The sequence below is a fragment of the Cyprinus carpio genome, chromosome A2, assembly GCF_018340385.1.
Source record: "Cyprinus carpio isolate SPL01 chromosome A2, ASM1834038v1, whole genome shotgun sequence".
Taxonomy (NCBI): Eukaryota; Metazoa; Chordata; class Actinopteri; order Cypriniformes; family Cyprinidae; genus Cyprinus; species Cyprinus carpio.
The window spans coordinates 16549485-16572222 of NC_056573.1; the positions used below are offsets into that span (position 1 = coordinate 16549485).

Genomic DNA, 22738 nt, shown 5'->3' on the forward strand with positions numbered 1-22738 from the left:
ATTATATATATGTGACCCTGGACCACAAAACCAGTAAAAGTGTCAATTTTTCGAAATTGAGACTTATACATCATCTGAAAACTGAATAAATAAGCTTTTGATTGATGTATGGTTTGTTAGGATCGGACAATATTTGGCCGAGATACAACTATTAAAAAACTGAAATCTGAGGGTGCAAAAAAATCTAAATACTGAGAAAATCACATTTCAAGTTGTCCAAATGAACCTCTTAGCAATGCATATTACTAATCAAAAATGAAGTTTTGATATATTTACAGTAGGAAATTTACTAAATATCTTCATGGAACATGATCTTTACTTAATATCCTAATGATTTTTGGCATAAAAGAAAAATCGATAATTTTGACCCATACAATGTATTTTTGGCTATTGCTACAAATATACCCCAGTGACTTAAGACTGGTTTTGTGCTCCAGGGTCACATATTTTTTAAAAGCTGACAATTTAAAATGGAAAGGAAAAACACTTCATTAGCAAGTTATTTACTTTTATATCACTTTTTAAAATGTTTATATTTTCACAATACTAAATTAAGTTAAAGGTGTAATTATTATTCATATTAAAATATACATTAGCATTAATAATAATAATAGTTTAATTACTATTATTACTATTGATATTAGCATTCATTACATTATAATTATTTAAATTAATGTTAATAATCACATTTCAATATGAATCATATTAATAAGCATATTATTGACCATAATTTATTATAAATAAATTGGTTAACAACACATTGTTATTATTATTATTTTAATATTTATTAATGCTATGGTTAATATATTAATAATAATTATACTTAATATTGTATTATTGTTATTATTAATGATATGACATATTAATAGCAATAACAATTACTTTATTATCATTTATTTATTTTTAAATAACACATTAAATTGATTGAACTATTTGTATTTATTTCAACACGTTTTAAAGGGTAAAAACTCCATGGTTCCTTTTGTAAGTAACTGGCCTGCACCTACCAAAATGGTGAACCAAACAAAACAAAAAACGAGAAGTCTTGAGATAAATAAATCCATTTTTATTTGGACACATAAAAAATGGATCCTGTGCAGGGGATATGCACATGGAAGCAGGTTTATCTGGTTGTCTTCGTGCCTGTGATCCATCTCCACCAGAGGTTCTAGATCTCCATGAGTTGGTCTGATCCAACGATGACCTCATTGGTTCTTTCAGCTGTGAGGGGAGAGAACAAGATTCTCAGAAAGAGCCGTCAGGCATCTGTCGTGCCTCAAAGGAGATGAGGTGTGTGTTCTGTTAAGATTCATCACTCGGGTTCAATTCAAACGAGGCACTTCAGTATTGAAATGATTGTTTCAATAAATCAAAGACAGGAAAATACTCTCTTTTTTTTTTTTTTTTAGTTAGTTTAGTTTATCTGGAGTTTACCTTTGTGGGCCATTCCATCACATACTGACAAGCAAACAGTTTACAAATCTGTCAGGCTTATACACACTCACTTAGGAAGGATGATATCCTCTTGCTGAATGTGACTATTCCAAACTAAACGTTTGAGAGCAAGATTAATGATCCATATAAAGACATATTTTAGTGTGAAGGAATCCACACAAAAGACTGTTTTTGTGTTCTGAGTTTGGGGAAAGACAAATAGAGCGTGCTATGCCAGAGAAGGAGAGAAAGACGAACACAGAGAGAAGGTTGGAACAAGGGAATCTAAACAGTCTGAGGAAAGGTACATGTCATCAGCCTCCGTAACACCTGCAAATCTACTGCACCTTACAACATGGTGCCTAGCGGCAGGCCGGGTGGTCCTGGACGTACAACCCAGTCTCCAGGGCCTGGGATGCTTTTAGCAGCCATAACCCAACACACTCAATCCCCTAAGGACGATGATGCTGGGAACACAGAATCTTACAGAGAAAGCGTTCAGCTGGAGTTTATGAGAAGTCTATCATTCCTTTGTTGCTAACACACGCAAACAGCCAGTAGCATTAAACAGGCTGGGAATAGACAGAGTGAGAAAGACACTCAGACAGAGGAGAAAGAGAGTGTGTGTGAAGTTGACTGTATTAGACCACCATAGTGGAACAGCTATAAAGTCTACTAAGAGTCGTCTAATCACTCAGCAGCTGTTTAAAAAGGTTACAAGTGTACTAGAGTCCAGTGTGGGGATAACATATAAACTACAAGTGAACAAATCTTGGCATGCACTGATTACCGCTGATACCATTTATTTCCCCATATATTGTTATGCAATAGCTGATTGATATATCAGCACTGATTTGTCTAATACTTTATATTAATTGCATCCAAGTTTTACTCAAAAACCTTTTTACTTTTTTTTATTGATTATGCCAAAATTACAGAGATGAATCCAACTTCGACAATATATACTTTATACATAAAAGCAGAAAAGTTCAAATTCATGCCTTCAAATTGATACGTCACAAAAATGTAAGAACTGATTATTTTAAAGGGGGGGGGGTGATTCTTTTCTATTCCCACTGTGTAATAATAGGAAATATTACTCTTTTTATTATATCTTTGGTCAAATACAGCCTTAGTGAGTAAAAGCGATCTCTTTAAAAACATTTTAAAAAAATCACACCGACTTTTGAATGGTAGTGTAAATGTATGTTGAATCACAAATTCACAAAATTAAAAAAAGAAATAGCTAAAAAAAAATCCATATTATTAACAAGTTAAGATTCTGATAAATGCATTCTCCCCACAGTTCTAAAAATATGATTTTTCTAATGTAAAATGTAATTTCTCTTGATCTTACAGTCGTACATGACAGATGTTTCTTGACTGTTTTTAATAAGATTCATCCACTTAGCACTTACACATCATAAAAGAGCACACTGTTTGAATTGTGGGTAAAGCATTGTTACTGTCCACTACCAATATTGGCCTAGTCAGCCTGATTATGTCCGTTATTGATATATTGCGACCATAAACATATCTAATAGACAATCATAGTATACACAAATAAGTCGCTAATATCAAGATTATTATTTCCAAACATAATTTTCTATATCAGTCCACAAATTTGAATCTACCATAACATTTAAACTACACAGCTACATCAGAGGGAATATTTCAATTTTGTAGCTCAACCTCAAAAGAAAATCAGCCCTTTTATTTCAGGAGGGTAGACACATCAAAACCAAGCAGCGACTCTTTAATGAACTTATTTCTCTCTTTGACTTAATGTTAAATTTGTGCATCTGTGTACAAAGCAGCGAGTTTCAACCTCAAGGCTACTGAAGGGGATTTATTACAGTTATTATAAGCAATGCTTTTTAAATAATAGGTTACATTAACCTCTGCTCTGGGTTTTTCTGGGATAACTTTGAATCGTGGTTTCTCGCTGCGCTTAAATCACTGAAGCCAGAGGGCGGGTGTGTGTCGGGGGAAGTACAGGGGGTCTAGCTTGTAATTTGGGATTTCTGGGAGCACTTCAGTAAGCCTAAGCATTTTTAGAGGTTATGGCCAACTAATCGAGTCCAGCTCGAGAGTGATGATGGAGAGGTGGGGGGTGGAGATGTAGAAAAGTTGCAAGGGGGACGGGGGTGGTTGAGAGGGGGTTAGTCGAGGCAGCAACACCCTGTTGTTCAGTCAATTAGACTGTGCAGCCTCTGGACATCTTAGGGCCGCCTTAAGGCACTGTCATTGATGGAGAGGTTAGAGACCAGGCGCGGACCACCCAGAATACAAGAGCCTGAAGCCACACACACGCAAATAGACGCATAGAAACCTCGCAGTGATCTAAGACTGCGAGGATTAAGCATATTAAAAAATAAAGCTCAATTGTACACACAAGCTTAGGTTTTAATATGCTATTAAAACAGATTAAAACGCACATACACACACACAAGATCACACAAACGAAAAGGCAGACATGGGCATGAGAGTGCACACATAAACACAAACACAAAAGGCTGGATTTAATTCAAACGCAGCGGAACTACAGAAGTTAAGAGTGTGTGTTTTTGTGCGTGTAGTGTAATGCGCAGAGCATTCTCACCCTCTGGCTCTACGTGCTGGCCGCTTCCCACCAGACAGTACTTGATGTCGGCTCCACGTCCAATCACTGCATTGTTGCAGATCACACTACCTTGAATGTTACACCTGGGGGAAGAGAAGAGTGTCAGATGAGTGTTGTTTTAATGTGCATACAACAAACATGTACACTACCACCTAAAGTTTGGTGTCGGTAAGAATTTTTTTAAAAGAAGTCTCACCAAAGCTGCATTTATTTGATCAAAAATACAATAAAAACAGTAATACTGTGAAATTTTATTACAATTTAAAATAAATTTTCTATTTGAATATATTTAAAAATGTAATTGATTCCTGTAATGGGAAAGAGGATGGGAAAGATACATTATCATTTTCAGAAATCATTCTAATATGCTGATTTAGTGCTCAAGAAAAATGCTGAAAACAATTATGCTGCTTAATATTTTTGTGGAAACAATTTTTTTCAGGATTCTTTGATGAATATGAAGTTCAAAGAACAGCATATATTTTAAATAAATAAATTACCGTCACTTTTGATCAATTTAATGCATTCTTGTGATAAACAGTATTAATTTCTTTAAAAAATTATTTTTGTACTGCCCCATATTTTTGAATGGTAGCGTAAATTATGACAGAAATAACACTTGTTATGTACAAACTAGTGACTAGTTGGGCCAGTATTTGAGACTGTCATATTTGTTGACACCTATGTCCATTAAGCAAGTAGTGTTGGCAACAAAAGTCTTGGCTCTACCATGGCTCATTCATTTTTTTTAATTAAATTTTTTTTTTAAGAATTTAAAAAATATTTTTGAGTGAATTTTGAATAAATATTGTGTTAACATTTTGGCTATAACAAACCATTCAGAGATTGTTTGGATATTGCAAGGCCCATATCGTTTGACCACTAGTCCTAACCAAACCATTTTTATAGCTCTGTTCACACAATTTGATCTCTACCATTCCAACTGACTATTAATAACCCATTTTACTTCCATAATGTGTCATATTTCTTTGTGAAACAGAATGTTCAACAAGAAACATACCAGAATGAAGCCAGGCTTCATGTGAGTTTGCTAAAACAATGCTTAGATAGCTATTTGCTCAAAACGAAAGTAGTCTCAGAGGAAGTGTAAGTTATTACAATGATTTTTTTCTGGAATAATACACACCAAAAAAAAAAAAAAAAATCGCACTAATATAGGATAGAAAGCAAACAGTCAATATTGATTTTGTTGCTTTTAACTGTTGGTCTCTGCACATATGCATCAAGACAGATGTCTTTTAAGACCTATAAGATGTGGTTTGAAGTTAAATCTAGTTAAAGCAGAACAGAGACTCCACTGCACTGCAATACAGCCGTTTTGAACTCAAGAACACATCTTGTGTAAATACCTGGCTCTATTGATATAATACAGAAATTAAATAAGTAAAGAATCTCTGACAGTGCGTAGTTTAAGTCTGGAATCTTTGAGTATATTTGAGCATAATGAAAGGCTGATATTTGTGTACGCGAGTTGTAGCGAAGTGCTCGGGAGCCTGGCTTTGAACTATGTGCACTTGGACGCACACACATCCCTGTGCTGCTGTCTGTTTACACCATACATAGAATAATATTTTCCTGGGATCGCTTTGGCACCATAAAACTTTATTTGCACAGTTTTATGTTTACTTGGTTCGCCTGGGCCAACTCTTAACTTTTTCTGCACTCTCTTGCGGTGAAGCATATTTACCACGAGTGTTCAGCTTTCATGTCTTTTTGCTAATTGCACAGCTGAGGGTCTTGTCCTTTCCTCACTAGACCTTATTGCACCCCCCTCCCCGTCACCACCATGCCAATCTGAAACCTGATACCTCAATGTTTTCCCCAGGCTTGTTTTATTTTCCTTTGGGCGACATTAGCATATATATTAAAAACAACATCGCCTTCTGACGTACAGGAGCGCTTTAGTGCTGCTTTTCTGCGATTTAGTGTCCGGATGTCACAGGACATACAGGACGTGCCATTTCACACTTTCTCCACTCATATAGCAATGCAAAATTTAAATCCACAACTTCTTATTAAACACACTCTAAGATTTTTAGCTCATGGAACAGGGACAGCAGACAGGGCGTCCTGTCTTCCAAGATCAAGCAGCGTCGGACAGCATGCCCCGTGTTGTAGCTGACGGAGGCAGGTTTCTATTGGCAGCTACACAGGGCGCTCTATTCAGGTGCACGGGTGTGTACAAGAGCAAGAGCGAGTGAGAGAGGTTTGAAGAAAGAGAGGGAGCGGGTGAGACAGAGGGGGTAGATGGGAGATTACAAGGATTGGAGTTTTAAACTGAGAGACCACCAAAGATGCAGTTGCTGAAATACCACTAATTACTGACACTTTGCTCCTCCTCGCTGTGAATCCCCCCCCTTTATCCTCCACCCCCACAAGCCACCATCATGCCCCCACCCTTCCCATCAACCCCGAAACTCCCGAGCTTTGTAAACTACCACTCCTACAAGCAAACAAAGGGCCGAAAAATGCAAGTGGCGCTTTTAAATGCCAGGGATTTCCTAATCCCTTCTTACTTTTTTATGTTTTGAAAGAGTTGCTGTTCCTTTCTTTCCTTCCTCTATCCTTTCTTTCACTCCACTCTCCACGCACAGGCTAATTCGTACACAAGGGTCGCCACGTTGGCGCCAAGCTTGTTTTTTTGAAGGGGAAAAACTGGTTTTAAAGCTTTTCCCTCCTGTCTCCAGCTAACAGGGTTTTTTTTTTCTGTACCACCCAGAGATGATTTGGGACCGTTTGTGTTCAGTGACAAGCGAGATTTGCCATTAACCCAAATCAGCTTAAATCTAAATTGTTTTGGGCAAAGAAAAAAAATCATTGTTCATTCACAAGTCTATGAACTCAGAAAAGAAGCATGCGAATCAAGCGAGTTTAGCAAGATGGAAATGTTTACTGAGGCTTCTTTAACTCATGTGTGTAATACTTGTAGCGAGACGCTTGTTTCTTAGGGAATCATTACATCTACATTCATCACTTTTCTGTTAATTTGTTGTACCGGAGGCCTGTTCAGGGTCAGCGAACACCTTTAGGGGTCTGACAACGCAAGTTTCTGCTTTTCCTCAACACAACAAAAAGCAGCAGCATCCATCCCAACACAACCCGCAGGCAGAAGCGGGTCAGTCTCTCTGAGCATTATGTCTACGTCAAGCCCCCTTTTAACCTCACAGACAAAATCTGAACTTTTGTTTCTACATGCTGAACATCTGATCCAGACCACTAAATACTCTGGAGACAGCCAAACTGTCTGTCATCCTAGACAATAGACAGTACAGGACAACACAAGGGTGCATGAAATTGCAAAAGCTTTGTTCACTATGTACACTACCACTTAAAAGTTTGAAATTTATACATGTATTCAGTAAGGATGCTTTGTACAAAAATTATATTTCAAATCAATTTGAAAATATTCCAAAGATGCTTTTAATCAAATAATCCTTTTTTTTTTTTTTTTTTTTTATAAAAATGTTCACCGTTTACACAAGAATATTAAGCAGCATATACATTTTCAACATTGATAACAGTAAGAAATCAGCATATAAGAATGATTTCAGAGGGATGAGGTTTTTTTTTTACATAGCATAGCAATTACATAGCAATTGCACTCACAAACAAATTTCTTGCTGACAAATGATTAAATATGAGCATATTATATTCAACACTGAAATTTCCATGCCTTTTTTCAAAGACTTTATTGAATTTTCTAGCTCTGAAAATCATCATTTTAAAATTCCCCATTATTTCCAGGTTGTCCATCACCACTGGAAAGCTTGCTAAAAGAACTGGTTCATTGAAAAATGTTCCCACAAGTCTCTGCAATGCATTTGGCTTTATTTGATCAATTGCAGCAACATAATTTAGTTATTTATTTAATCTATTTAGTTAAATACTGCTTTTTATTAGTACGTTTTCAAATATTATTACATTTCTCAATTCAAAGAATGCAAATGATGTTACTTTGGTCAAACATCCTGTCTGGGTTTGGTTTACAAATAAACTACCTATAAAAAGGCTATAAAAAGATGACTTACCCTTCTTCAATAATGACTCCGTTCATGATGATGGAGTTGGTGATCTTCACCTTCTCCTTGATTGTAGTTGACATGCCAACATTCGAGCGCTTGATGGATGTCCTGTCTGATATCTGACACAATGGCCCAATAATGCTGTCACTTCCAACCTAAATAAAAGAGACAGCATTACTTTATTTGAGGAATAAGGTATTTCTTACCTTAAGGGGTGTGCTCCTTAATACATTTTATGAGGTGTGCATTTTTAATCATACACAGATGTCATTTTTGTGACATATCTATGGGACTCACCAAGGAGCGTTCTGAGACCAAAGCACCTGGATGGATCGGAGGGTCCTCAAACAGCTTTGGAACCTAAGGGATAAAGGAAACATCCCACAATACAATACAGCCACTGAAGTTGAACCAGTGCGGACAGTTAAGAAAAACGTGCCATTGAAACAGTTCTTTCGGCTTGTTCTCACCACACGATTGGCCTCTATGTAAGCCGCGAGCGTGTTCACACGGTAACACATGCCCTCCTCCATTATGTGAACATAACAGCGTAGCTTTCCGCCATGGTAGGCCTCGCTCATGTCTCCACGGTGATCGTTCCAACATGACCTCTCCCGGGCAAGCTGGAGCAGCGCCTCATCTTTACTGGTGCTGAGGAGCTCTGTGAAGACATGTATGCGGTTTTTGAAAGGTCACCGTTTATTCTGTACACATAACACTCTCTTAAAAAGATGACAAATATGAATTGTGCAAATGCGAGTCATTACAAGAGGAAGCTTACCCAAATTGTGGTGAGCATCCTGTTGTTTTTGATTCTTCTCCGAATCCTCTGTTTCATTTTGGGAGTTTAAAGATTTGGAAAATTGCTTGCGCACCAAATACGGCACTAATTCTCCTCTGATTGAGGTGACAGACCTGTAAATAAAATCAGATCGCAACAACACAGGTTTGTATTAAAGCAGGGCTTTAAAGATCATTTAAGACAAAAAAATAATTTTCTCAGCAAATAACGGTAGTGCATATACTATTATTCTATCAATTTGATTATTCATTTAACTAATTCATAGGCATTATTGTGGCAGAAGAGTAAAGCAATGAATAGACATTACACAAAAGGCTGCAGATGTCAATCAACATTACAGGTCCAAGGTTTGGGCTGGGTAAGATTTTTTCATATTTAAAAAAAAAAGTTTCTTATGCTCACTTTATGCTTTCTTATGCTGCATTTGTTTGATTAAAAATACAGTAAAACTGTAATAGCGTCAAATATCATTATCATTTAAAATAACTGATTTCTATTTAAATACATTAGAAAATGTAATTGATTCCTGTAAATGGTAAACCATTACACCAGTCTACAGAGTCACATGATCCTTCAGAAATCATTCTAATACGCTGATAAAGTGCTCAAGAAACATTTCTTCTTATAAATGCTGAAAATGTTTGTGCAACTTAATATTTTTGTGAAAAGAGTCATCTCATTATTATCTGATTAATTTAAAAGTTCAAAAGAACAGCATTTATATTTAGATAAAACCTTGTGTAACATTATAAATATCTGTACGGTCACTTTTGATCAATTTAATGCATCCTCAATTCAAATCAAATTTATGGTCTCTTAGATACAGAAGGGTTAAGTCATGATTTGAAAAAAATCATGTATACTCGAGGAGCAATTAAAAACCTATATCACCTCCTTAAACTAGCCTCTCTCTTTATTTTCTTTTAGGCAAGATTAGAATTTCCATCTGAATGCAGAGAGAGAAACAACAGTTACTATGTCCATTTTCTCCTTCAGTACTCCATGGCACTGCAGGATCAAGGGCGACAGAGAGAGAGCGAGACGGAGGGAGGGAGGGATGGATGGGGGAAAAAAGAATGCGAACGAGAGAGAGAAAAGGCAGCATAAAAAAAGTCAAACTACTTTGATGAGGGAAAGTGGGGAGAGGGGGAGGGCTGGGGAGGGGGAGTAGATTAGATGAAATGATATTTATATCAGGGGAGAATGAATTAAAATGTCAAAGCGGAGAGAAGCCTCACGCTTTTCTGAAGTCTGTGAGAGGGAGAGGACCTAAGAGAGGCTATACACCGCACCACTTTACAGCGGGCTGCCTGGCCTCACAATGTCAGTTACAGGAGCACAAAGGGGACTGGAGGGGCAGGGGAATGGAGGGCTATTGGAGAGGATGAATGGAGAGCTGAGGGAGGAATGAAGGGGTGGACTGTAGAGGACACAGGCCCACTCCAGGATTAGAGACACTGCGGAACGACTAGTTATGTGAAAGGGGTGCTGATAAGATGCTTGCCATGAAGTGCAGACAGCAATTTCTGTTTTTCAATTTAGGCTTTTCCAGTAAAACAAAAATAACTTTCAAATTCAAGTGATTTTAATTATACTAAAGTAAGTAAAAAATAAATACATGTATTCACTTATATTCCTCTCTCCTCCCTGATATAAATATGAAATATTTATTAATTAACTTGCACACCTTCAGAACGGTTCTTTCCATTTCATTAACATCCTGATGGATAAAAGTCTTGCAATATAAAAACATAAAATGAGCCATATTATGAAAATAAAATGCATTGTGAATGCCATTTGATGCTGTCTCTATGCAAGTTTGCAAAAATGAAAACACAAAAGATCATTTTAATGACCTCTGTCCTTACATCAGTGTGTAAAATAATGAAACCATATTTAATAGCTGGTGACGTGTTCAAAAAAGGCAGTTCAGGCAAAAATTGTGCTTTTAGGTGGCACATTTTATAACTTAAACTTTTTTTTGTTTTGTTTTTACACATTTCTGATTCAATACACGATAAGTCATTATAAATAAAACTATCCTCATAATTTGAGTGGCAAGTTAAATTGAAAAATTAATTAATTTAGCTTTATGAATTTATTTTAGCTTAATGAAAGCAGCATGAACCACCCAACAAGTTTGTGTAAAACCTGATGATCTGGATGTTATCTAGCTCGACTTGAGCAAATTGATTCAACGGATGCAACATCTGACCTTATGTTGAAGAGGATTTGATATGGTCAGTGTCATAAATTTGCAGACCTTATTATTCCCTATTTTTAAGTCAAAACTTTTCTTTGTTGTGAACTCTACACCTTTCCTTTTTTTTTGGTTTATCAAAATCCCCATAAAGTTTGTGTGTGAATTATTTGGCACATCGTGCAACTGGCAATAATGGACACAGAAACCTGAAACTCTTCTTTCATTGGGAAATCCTGACTTACTTGTTGTGTACTAAGAAATCAACCACAGATCTCTTCAGGCAGTACAGGTGGGCATCCAGCAGGCCGGTCTTGATGAGCATTCTGGGATGTCTGAAGAGTCCATATAAAAAAAAAAAAGTGTTAGAGAAAGGAAGGGCAGTGAAGACGGGCATCATGGAGTGCAAATAAAAAATAATGACAGTAAATGTGAGGAAGGAGGCTGCGGCTGCTCCAGAATAAAACTCAGGGTAAATGAGTAAAGTGCTTGATGGTGAAACAAAGTAAATCCATAACAGCTCTGACAAAATCACTGTAAGGCACCCTGCTACCTTGGTTTCCTCATAATTAGACTATATAGCTTGCCTTTATGTCCCATGCAGTCTTTCATTTTCCTGTCTCACTCCCACTCTAATTGGGGATTGAGAACTATAACGACCCCCAAAATAACAAGTGAAACACAAGTGAAGTGACATAAAAGAGAAGAAATGAGGTAGTATCTCCATGTAATCTCAAAATAAAAAAAAAAATTAAATTTTTAAACATACATTTACATCACGGCTGCCATGGCAACCCCAGCCGGAGTACATTTGCTGCCACATCCTGTGAGTAGTGAGATGTCAGGAGCACCGTCGGACCCCCCAGACTGTTTTATAGCCTGCCATTGACATGAAAATGCTCTCAGAGCCCCTCCACAGTGCCACGAGAGGCCCACAAAATGGCTGCCCCGGGGCCAGAGTGATTCACATGGAGAAAGATTCCAGTGCATCCCGACGAACAACTTGAAATGTTACTAAAGGTAAAAAAGTTAAGCTGTCAGACGCATTTGAGGATTTCCAGTCACATACACAAGCAAACTTGCATGTCTGGAGAGAAAAGTCTTTTCATCAAGATTACTGGGTCAAGGTTTTGCTCAATGGCCTCAATTCACAATGATTCAAAAACTATCAAGCAGCAGTGCAAATCATGAACAGTGAATTAAAAAAAGACTTCTGGAATGCAAAATCTAAATTAAACCCTGGAAATAATGTTTCAGTATTTCAAGAAATGGATAAATTTTTTTTAAACTATAAGAAATTATAAAAATTCATTAAATTATCATTTTTATTAATATTTAGAATAAAATTGGAGTTATAAGTTGTTTAAAAAATTATATATTTTTAATAATGTTTTTACTGAAAATATACACTACTGTGCAAAAGTCTTAGGCCACAAAAATGGTTTTAAGTCAGTTATTTCTGTCTTTTGCTGTAGTGTGTCAGCAGGAAAAATCAGTTTACATTTATAAACATTTCTTTTGCCATTAATTGGAATACTGCACTGAGAATTTTGTATGCACAAGGAGTCTGACAACAGCCAATGCTCCACACAGAGATCTGATCTCACCATCATCCAGTCCGTCTTGAATGAGATGAAGAACAGGACGTCCCTCCCACCCCCTAGTGACATTTACGAAGCGAGAACGTAAGAGAACCATCTCGTCTCAAGAGCTTTACTGTTTCCCTCCAGCAGTGTTTGTTCACCCAAATCTCAAAAACAGACTCACTGTGTATGAATCAGAGCGTGTGTGCGTGTGGATACATTAGAATTAAATTATGATGACACTAAGCTTTTCCGTTAGCCAGCAGTGGCTGGATTCCTGATAAGCAGGAAAAGTGCGTGCAGAGACAGAGGAACGTTCAGATGTTTTTGACTACATATGGCACCAATGTGCTCGGCTCACACATGCAGACTCCAGGGAGAGATCCAGAGGAGGTGAGAACTGAACAAAGGCATGACACACTGATTTATGGGAACACCCAACACGTGACATCATGGTCTGGCACCTGTGGGCAGGAGAAAGAGTGAATCAGAGAGAATGATGAGTCGAATGAAGGAGTGATAAGTAGCAGATACAGATCTTTGTGGTTTTGGAGGAGGAAAGAATGTTAAAGAGCGGGGAATAGAGGGTCAGGAGGAAGACGAGTCTGCCAAACAATGAGGAACAGGTGCTGTTTATAGAGTGCATACACTACAAGGATCACAGTGCAAAACATAAATAGGAATCAACTTTTCACTCAAATGTAAATAATAAAGAGTGGTTAAAGCATGTTGCTATGTCTTCATGAGATTCAGAACCACAGATATAGCTCAAGTCCCTCATTCAGTGAAAGTCTAGGGCAGTGGTTCTGCAGGGGCCCAAGGGAGACACAGTATTGAACAGTAATTGAATTAATAAATTATTATTATAATATTAATCTAACTAATCTAAATGAAAAAGCTAAAATGAAGATGAAAACCGAAATCATATTTCCTTTGGTTTTACCTCAACTATTGTTTTTATTGAAGAATTTACAGTTCTGGAATACAGAACATAATATATTAAAATAATCCAACTCTACTCTAAATTAAAATGCTAAAAATAAACAAAATGAAGATGTAACCGGAAATCATGTATTTTTATTTTCTCTCAATAATATTGTTTTTGGAAAAGAATATACAGTTCTGGAATACACATTTATAAAGTGTTAATGTATTCATATTAATAATTTCATTATATCTTTTTTTTTTAAACAAGCATCTGTCATATTTGCAGCAGAAATATCAGAATTATCTTAGTATAAATATGTTCAAAAACGTCAAAAATGCTGAGAACCTCTCATCTATGGGATTGTTTTGAATGTTTTGGAAATAAAAATGTTGAGCTATGGTGCTCATGTGGGTACCACAGGTTCAAATCCAGACTTGCAACATTGTGAAATCCAATTTCCCCCATTCATCCTATTACTAAAGGTATTTTGTCTGTGTGACTAATAAAGAAACAAAAAAGTCTCTTCATTTGCTTAAATAATTGTAATCTTTAAACAACTGTCATGAAATGTCATTTACTGCAATGCTCCAAGTTAAAACCCGGCCGTAAATCCAAATGTCTTTAACAGTTTCTATCAAATAAGTAATTTTCTTTCGCTGTCTGCTTCCTCCTCAAGCTGACAAGGATGACAAAAATCTGGGAAAGGCCTCCAGGGATGTGAGTGACTCACACTATTAGTTTTAATGGCTTACTACTATAAAGCCCAGCACAAAGAGCAGCGTTACAGCGCAGTGAGGTCATGTGTTACATAGTGTGGCATTAAATGAGCCCAGGCAAATTTATCCAGGCCTCTTTGAGCCTGGATGCCTTGTAAGATGCAAGGTCTTTGTTCTGCACTCGCTCGTCTGAATCGGCGGGGTAAATAACTAACAGACTGACAGTGAAGGAGAAAGACAGGAGCTGACTCTGGATTTAATGGGTTGGTAAATCTTAGCACAGGAAAATCTTAGCATATGGCTCACACCTTCCCCTCAAACATCCTCAGTCAATCTGGAGAGTGTAATGTTTGAGCAGCATGTTTAAGAGGGGGAGCTGGATTGTGCACAATGTTAAACACTGCTCCTCGCTCTGTTAAGGCTGAGAGCGTTTAACGATGCTAACATGCCTCTTCTCTGAGCTTGTCTGAGAAAGTTTACTGCTTCCATAGCTGTCAGACTGAGATACATGCAAGTTTTCTGTCCCACCTAGTCTTTCTAGATTTCTGTCACTTAAAAGGTTTACATCTAGTGTGTAGGAGTAGGAACCAAATTGTGAACCAATAGTCAAACAGTTCATTGTCACGAACTGAGCACTACCATTTTGTCACGTATATGAGTGTGCATCTTGTTTTTGGACCGCCAAATCAACTGCGTATCTGATACATTATCACAACTGTGATTCCTGTGCAAATACTTCAGAAAGTCTGCGTATATGTGGCACTCAAAGGGATAGTTCACCCCCCCCCCGCCAAAAAAAAATAAAATAAATACTGTTATCATTTTCTCACCTTGTTCCAAACATGTATTAGTTTCTTTCTTCTGTTGAACACAAAAGAAGATATTATGAAGAATGTTGGAGACCAAACAGTTGACAGTAGCTATTGACTTCCATGTGAAGTTTTAAAGTACATAATATAACTAAGTACAAGTAAAATAACTAAAAAAAATAAAAATAAATAAGATAAATGGCTAAATAGAAAACACAAAAGCACAGAACAAACTGAACTAAAATTTAAATAAACTTAAAATATAAAAAGTTCATTAATAAGTGGTAATGAATACTATAAAAACCTGTTACTAAACAACACTGCAACTGTTTCAGAGAAAGACAGCTCACAGGTCAACAATTTGAGGTGGAAAATAAAGCTAGATGAATGTGACTGCAATCTGTAAAAATCAATTCCAGTGGCAACTAACGTCACGTGCAACTGTTTCGCTGTGTTCTGCTACTAGACCGCATAAAGATGGCGACATCGATCTGCAAAATGTGTTCCTCTCACATTTCAACAGTCTTTGACCCTAGAAACACAAAAGGACCACAGATAAGATGCACTTCAAGACTGTTACTGCCTCTTATGATGATGCAATGCTAGAAAATGTGTCGGTCATTGCAGAGTTGCCAACTCTGCCCACTCGCTTTCAGGCTCAGTCTCATGCTCTCACACTACCCAACTAAAACCCATGCCAAATTACAACACAGCACAAAGTAAATCTCTAAATATGCTCAAAAGGTTTTCCAACCAGTACAGGACTTGTTTGGTCTGACACAGATATTATTGATTGGACTGGTCTAAAGAGGCAGGATTCTGCCATAATCAAATTTCTTCCCACACTTCACAAAGTGACTACTTCATAGCTAGCTGTCAACAGCCGGACGGAGAACATGAAGAGCGTTTGTGTTAGTGGAAGCATTATATTAGGCTGGTGAATTTCGCAGTGTCACAAGCCAGGCAGGAGTTCATTTTGTTGCATATAAGGTGAATATGTGCACTGTGGAGAATATATAACTTATTTAGAGAATGTTATAACTTATTAAGAAATTTACATAATTTACTCTCACGTACTCTCTACTCTCTCACAAACCAGTGTGACTTACTTTGTTCTGTGGATAAGCAAAAGAAGATACTTGAACAACACTAGGCCCAAACAATACTGGACCCCATCGACTATCACTGCTTAGATGGAAAAAAAGTTTGTTTTCAAAGTATCTTTTGTGTTCCACAGAAAAAAGAAAATCATACAGGTATGGACTATGGAGCGGCACTAAATTGAGGGTGAACTATCCCTTTGAGCCATAATAATAGAGAGAAGACAGTGTTTTTACAGGTCTTATAAATAATGAGGACTGGCTTAACACATGTGGACTGCACATATATAGGCTTCACGATGCCTGTATAAACACACTTCCAGACAATGCCAAGGCTCAGAGACAACTCAGACAAACAGAGCAGTATCTGAAGTACTGTTAAACATTAGCAGACATCTCTCAAACCGCACTGAGAATTCCTGTCCTTGAGAAGAGCTCAGAAAGAAACGGCCAGGTCATATCCCACCCCAACATCCAAAAAAAAAAAAGGAATCATACTTTGCATAAAACTCAAGTTTTTTTTTTTTTAATTATGACATTATTATATAAGCCCTTTCTGCCACTGAATAAATAAGTAACTTAATAATAATAATAATAATATAGAGTTTTTTTCCTTGCAATTCTTAAAATTCTGTCTTTTTTTAGAATTGCAAGCTATAAACTTGCAATATGCGTGATATAAAAGAATTATGAGATAACTGACAATTATCTTTTTTCTGTGGTGTAATTCCCAATGGTTATTTTCATTAGATTCTCACTATTTAAATTTTTTTTTTTACACAGTAAACAATCAAGAAAAGCTTCTAGTTTTAATTTAACCAAAATATATAGTGTGTGTTCATTCTCCCACTCAACGGACAGCATGCTAACAGCTGCTGCAAACCTTCTATTACTGAACAGGATTTACAGTGGCAACGACTCCCCAAATTATTTATGAGCTCCCAACACAGCCGCATACGGAGCCCAGTTCTCCTACTCCCAGACCCCTGATCACCCCTCACAACAAAGAACGGCAGGACCTTTGGCCTCCAGAGCCCAAAGCACACTAGCACAGGCCCCACACAAGGTGCTGACAATATGATGAGCCTTTCCAAAATCAGGCCTAAAACACAAAAATGACAGTGTCAGATAACATTAAAAGCGGAAAAATGGGAAGAGTTACTATGGCAGTTAAAACTAAAACAAGACTTAAGTTATTTCAGCGGGAAAAAAATAACCATTTGTATTCTAAATTACCATTATTACCAGGGTAATTACCATTATAGGTCAGGGTAGACTCCATATATATGTATATATATGGGGTATATATATATATATATATATATATATATATATATATATATATATATATATATATATATATATATATATATGTATATGGAGTCTACCCTGACCTAAGGTTCATTTTCAGTCACGAAATGCAGATTTCATTAATAACAACTGCCAAATAATACTTTTATTCAGAAAGGATGCATTAAATTGATCAAAAGAGACAGTAAAGACATTTAAATGGTTACAAAATATTCTATTTTTAAAAAACAGAGCTGTTGCTTTTGAATTTTCTATTAATCAAAGATTCTATTAATCTTAAAATGAATAAAAAAAAAAAAAAAAAATCGGTTTTAACAAAAATAATAAACAGCACAAATGTTTTCAAAATTATTAATAAGGAGAAGAAATGTTTCTTACATGTAATAATATATATATATATCATCATGCAATCTAGCCAGCAGCGTATTATGCATCATTAGCAAAATATAAGCTATTGAGTTATACGGTTTAAAAAAAAAGGAATACATTTGCATTAAAGCATGAATAAAACATCCACAGATGAGGAGGAAATGGCTTCTGAAATTAAGTACTCATAAATTAAACACTCATCAGATAAAACAGTCTAATAAAATGTATTTTCTCATAGTTCTGGGAAATAGCACACACAGATCCAAAACCTCAGACACAGAGAAAATCCAAAAAAAAAAAGAAAAAACAGTAAAAGAAAGACAGAGCAGAAACGCAGAATAGAAGAAAGTTGAAAAATAGTTAGGATCAACAGTTAAGAAAGTCAGCCGCCTGCTAAAGCAGAGTTGACGGGCATCACTTATGACAGGCCAGTGTGGAGAAGGCCCCAGTTTTATTAGCAAGCCCACATAAACAGCAGGTCATCGCCCCTTGAGGCCGCCATTGTTCTGAGGAAGTGGCACCTCTCTGAGGGCAAGTCTGATTTTTAGCATGAAAGATAAGTAGAACAAGAACACAAAATGGACCAATGCATATCCCCTAAACACTAAGTCCAAAGTAATGTACAATAATGGCATAACTGCTTTCACTAAAAGGCTTTATCAACATTTCATAAATAAATAAATAAATAATCTAAACTACAAAAATGTAAAATATATATAAATAATAAAATGTAAATAATAAAAAAGATATAAATAATAAAATGAAATGAAATAAAATAAGGTTAGACTTGTGCTGTTGACACATACTTGCGCATAATAGACTTCCGGAAAACAAGGCCTTCGTCCAGGTCTGCCTCATTGGCCATGAACAGAAGCCTCTTCCCTGTGACGTCCACGCCTACAAAGTCCCGCTGCTCTCCTGCCACAAGGCACAATTCCAATCTGTCATAGCCAACTCGTAAAATACTACAGGGGGATATTGTACAGTCAAACTGTATTTTGGCTCAAGACAGATGGCCAGTCAACAACTTGAATCATCTGCAGGAATGCAAAATAATACAGTCCACTGGGATGTGTTTTTTAGTTCATACTGAGAAGAGAGTAAATGACCAATAAATAGCAGGCCTTTCAAAACCACACCATCTTTTCCCTACTCAATCATGTTTGTGTGAGTGATAGTACCTGCTTTCTTCTTGCCCTTTTGGCCAGGGACAGTCTCTGTGAATTCATGCACTTTACTCATGAGCATCGAAAGAGTGGCGCTGTGTGCACGAAAGAGGTCCACAACTTCATGCAGAGCCACATCCGTTATCAAATCACAGCTCACCACCAAGATGTCTGTCTGTGGGAGAGAGAAAAAAACAAACAAATCACATTTTAACCAGCATCAAGACAAAACAATCCAGCTTTCCACCCTCAGTTTGATTATAATGTCAACTGGAAGGGTGATGTGTTCTCTACACATAATTAGAATGATTACTTTCAGGTTTTGAAATCACCAGTTGGGTTGAAATACTTGAATAACAGTTGTTCTTTTGTGCCAATAGGCAAGTTTTTCAAGTATTTGCTACAGACTCTCTGAAAAATAGCATCTTCATTTTTCTTTTGAAATAAAAGAGTCTGAAATATACAGATATATTCAGTCACTAACATAAAGCTCCTAAAGTGTGGAAACTGAAAGAGTCAAAAAAGCTGGACAATATTCAACAAGTGCACAACTACATGGAGCACAACTTGGATCAGTTTCATCTGAAACAGTTGGAATAGACTACCACCAGCACATTAAAGGGTTACTCCACCCCAAAATGAAAATTTTGTCATTAATCACTTACCCCCATGTAATTAATGTCAAAATTTTCATTTTGGGGTGGAGTATCCCTTTAACATCATGTTGGGTTTATCTTGCCCTGGCTCAGGTCAATATTTCACACCTCAGACATATTACCTCATATGCTCAGCTTATATATGCTATTTTAGCCCTATGTGTGGACTACTGATTGGCATGCTGATCTCCTAAAACTGGCTGGTACATTAAATAAAACCAACAACAACCGGGTATTGACATTTTCTGAAGAAAATGAGGTTTTTGCTCATGCAAAACACTGCCACAATGCTTCAGATGACACTTCCACGGCATAAGGTGCTCGACTTCATGTATGAAGGTTCTTGACAATGGTCACAACAACAAAAGAAATGTTTATAACATCTCATGCAAATGATGTGAGGAAATGAAAGACCCAATCTATCAAAAAAGCACTGTGCTCTGCCACAATTTACGTGAGTGTGTGTAAAAGTAAGTGCAGGCATGGAGGGGAACCCAGTGATAAATCCTGCTCGCCTTTGCCATTGTTTCTGTTTGAGTTGTCTGGTTCCCATCTGGTCTGTCCATCTCAGGCCTGTGGATAAATAAACATGGGAGCAGGAGTGAGAAACAGCCCGTTAGAGCGTGCCTGGCTCAGGGAGAGCTGCATGCCTCATTGGGGAGGCCCAGGGAGAGGCCCTGCCATGACGCTCTGCTCCGCTCCGATACAGTTCCGGTTATCTTGTTCTGGCCCTGGGGCAGAAGGCCCAGGAGCCACCGGATCACACATGTTCAAAGCATAACAGGGCGCACAGTACTGTCTGTTTAGAATGAGCTAACTGTGCTACTGAGGAAGGAGAACAATCGCTCCCCACTGCAGACTCAGAATATCTTCAAGCTAATGCGCAAATGAAACTTCACAGCAAAGTTAGAGCCACTCACAATCCACATTAATTAATGTTTACATATTCTGCACTGAATTTGTGGGTCGTGGTGTGTGTGGGGTGGGGGTATGAGACGCTGCAGACTTTAAATATTGTGAAATCTATAATTACTTAAAATACATTCTTTGGCTGACAGAATGCTCAAAATCATACAGAAATTTGATAGAAAATTTTCAGAAAATCAGAAAAGACATCCATATTATACAGTAACCTATTTAAAATGTTCAAAATGGATTGAATATAATAATAAAATAAACAAAGAATTAATTTTTTTTTTAACACTTAATGCCATACTCAAAGCTGTTTTATAATAGCTGATACACACACAGACTTCTGATCACACATCTACTTAAATTACTACATTGCTTGCCAACGATAAACTGTCTAGAGTTAGACAAATGAACTACATTATTTGGCAGCAGAATTGTTTATTCCAATTATTTATATTGAGCATATCATAATACTGTTGCCAGTGTTTAATTAAAGTAATTATACCCTAGGGGCTGTGCCTTTCAGCAATGTCTATCACAGTGCTTCTCAAGCCAGTGTTATTTTAGTATCGCTGAGATACTATTTTAGTTTTTATGAATATATCAAATTAGTTTTGAATTTTGAGGTTTCATTTTCATTTTAATTAGTTTTAGTAATTTTTTTGTATGTTAATGTTTTCTTTTTAATTTCTTTTAAAATGTCTATAAAAGTTTTTATTATTTTTGCAGTTATTTTAGTTAGTTATTTTAGTTCATCAAGTTAAACTATATCAAAATGAGAAATGTTGCCATGGCCACTATATGAAATAAAATTAAATATAAATTAAAATAAGTTTAAGTTCATTTTTGAAGGCCCCATGATTTTCCAGGTGTTTGTGATAAGGAGTTAAAGACAAGGAATTGTTTAAAAAATTACATTTTATATATATATATATATTATATATATATATATATATATATATATATATATATATATATATATATATATATATATATATATATATATATATATATACACACACACACATATACACACACACACACACACACACACAATTATTATTATCATTATTAAAAAATGTCAGTTTTATTCAATTTACATGACTTTCCCAGGTCTACAAATCACACTTTTAAAATTAGGATACCTTCATATATTCAGATTTTCCAACACTCTGAGAATCATGGGCTTTCACAATTTTTTTTTTTTTTTTGGTCAAAGTCATCTTGAGGTCCCTTGGAAGTTTGCTGAGGCCCCCGGGTCCCCAGTTTGAGACCAACTAGTCTGCCATGACTTGTTTAATTTAGTAAATTATGGCCATGAATTCTGCAAATACCTCTTTTCTGCAGGCACACATTTCATGCAAGTTTAGCAAAAGTTGAAAGCAGGAGAACAGCAAGTGTTCAGTAAGGGGAACAAACCACCTGTCCAACTGAAATGAATACCCATGGTGGCAAATGGGAGATTTTGTTGACCCTAAAAAGTCCAAATCCATCTTCCAGAATTGGATATGGTGAAAATTCTGTAATTTACTTTCATTCACTTTTCAAACTTTCTTTCATGAAACACAAAAAGAGATATTTTGAAGAATGTTTATACTGTTTTTGCTCATACTGTATATTGAAAGTAAGTGGTGTCCAAAACAATGCAGACATTTTTCACAATTCGCAAGAAAAGAAAGACATACAGGTTTAGAATGACATGAGGTTGAGTGAATGACAACATTTCTTTTTTATTCTTGGGTGAACTATTTATTTAAGACTGGTCACTGCAGTGTTTCAAATTAGCCAACAGACAGGCGATGTCTGGAAATGTGTACTCCAGTCCCAGAGTACATAAAAGGAACACAGAGCGAAGGCACAGCAACGACATAACATACATAACATCCAAACATTTACCATGATTTCACAGTCAACCAAGAATGTACGCTGATGAAACGTAAAAAATGCGACCAATGCCAGCCCACCCATTATAAACCACCCAAGTAAATCGATCTGTCGCTGCAGCTCTAACCGCTTAACATTTCATAGCTGGGATTACTATTTTTGAGGGGACCTGACAAGTGGCCAAATGCCTGAGGCCTGACAA

At 36.5% G+C, this 22738-nt stretch overlaps 1 protein-coding gene across 1 annotated transcript in view; it reads right to left on the minus strand.

Annotated features, from left to right (window-relative positions):
• Nucleotides 1-1045: 1045 nt before the first annotated feature.
• Nucleotides 1046-22738, minus strand: part of LOC109058481 (translation initiation factor eIF-2B subunit gamma-like) — a 31700-nt gene continuing 10007 nt past the window's right edge. The window contains exons 4-12 of the mRNA XM_042775879.1: nt 19100-19259; nt 18725-18836; nt 11348-11437; nt 8882-9015; nt 8571-8761; nt 8398-8460; nt 8107-8255; nt 4037-4140; nt 1046-1221 (exon numbers count right to left, since the gene is read on the minus strand). Of these exons, the coding sequence (XP_042631813.1) occupies nt 1169-1221; nt 4037-4140; nt 8107-8255; nt 8398-8460; nt 8571-8761; nt 8882-9015; nt 11348-11437; nt 18725-18836; nt 19100-19259 (1056 nt within the window). The 3' untranslated portion in view covers nt 1046-1168. The remainder of the gene's footprint in view (nt 1222-4036; nt 4141-8106; nt 8256-8397; nt 8461-8570; nt 8762-8881; nt 9016-11347; nt 11438-18724; nt 18837-19099; nt 19260-22738) is intronic.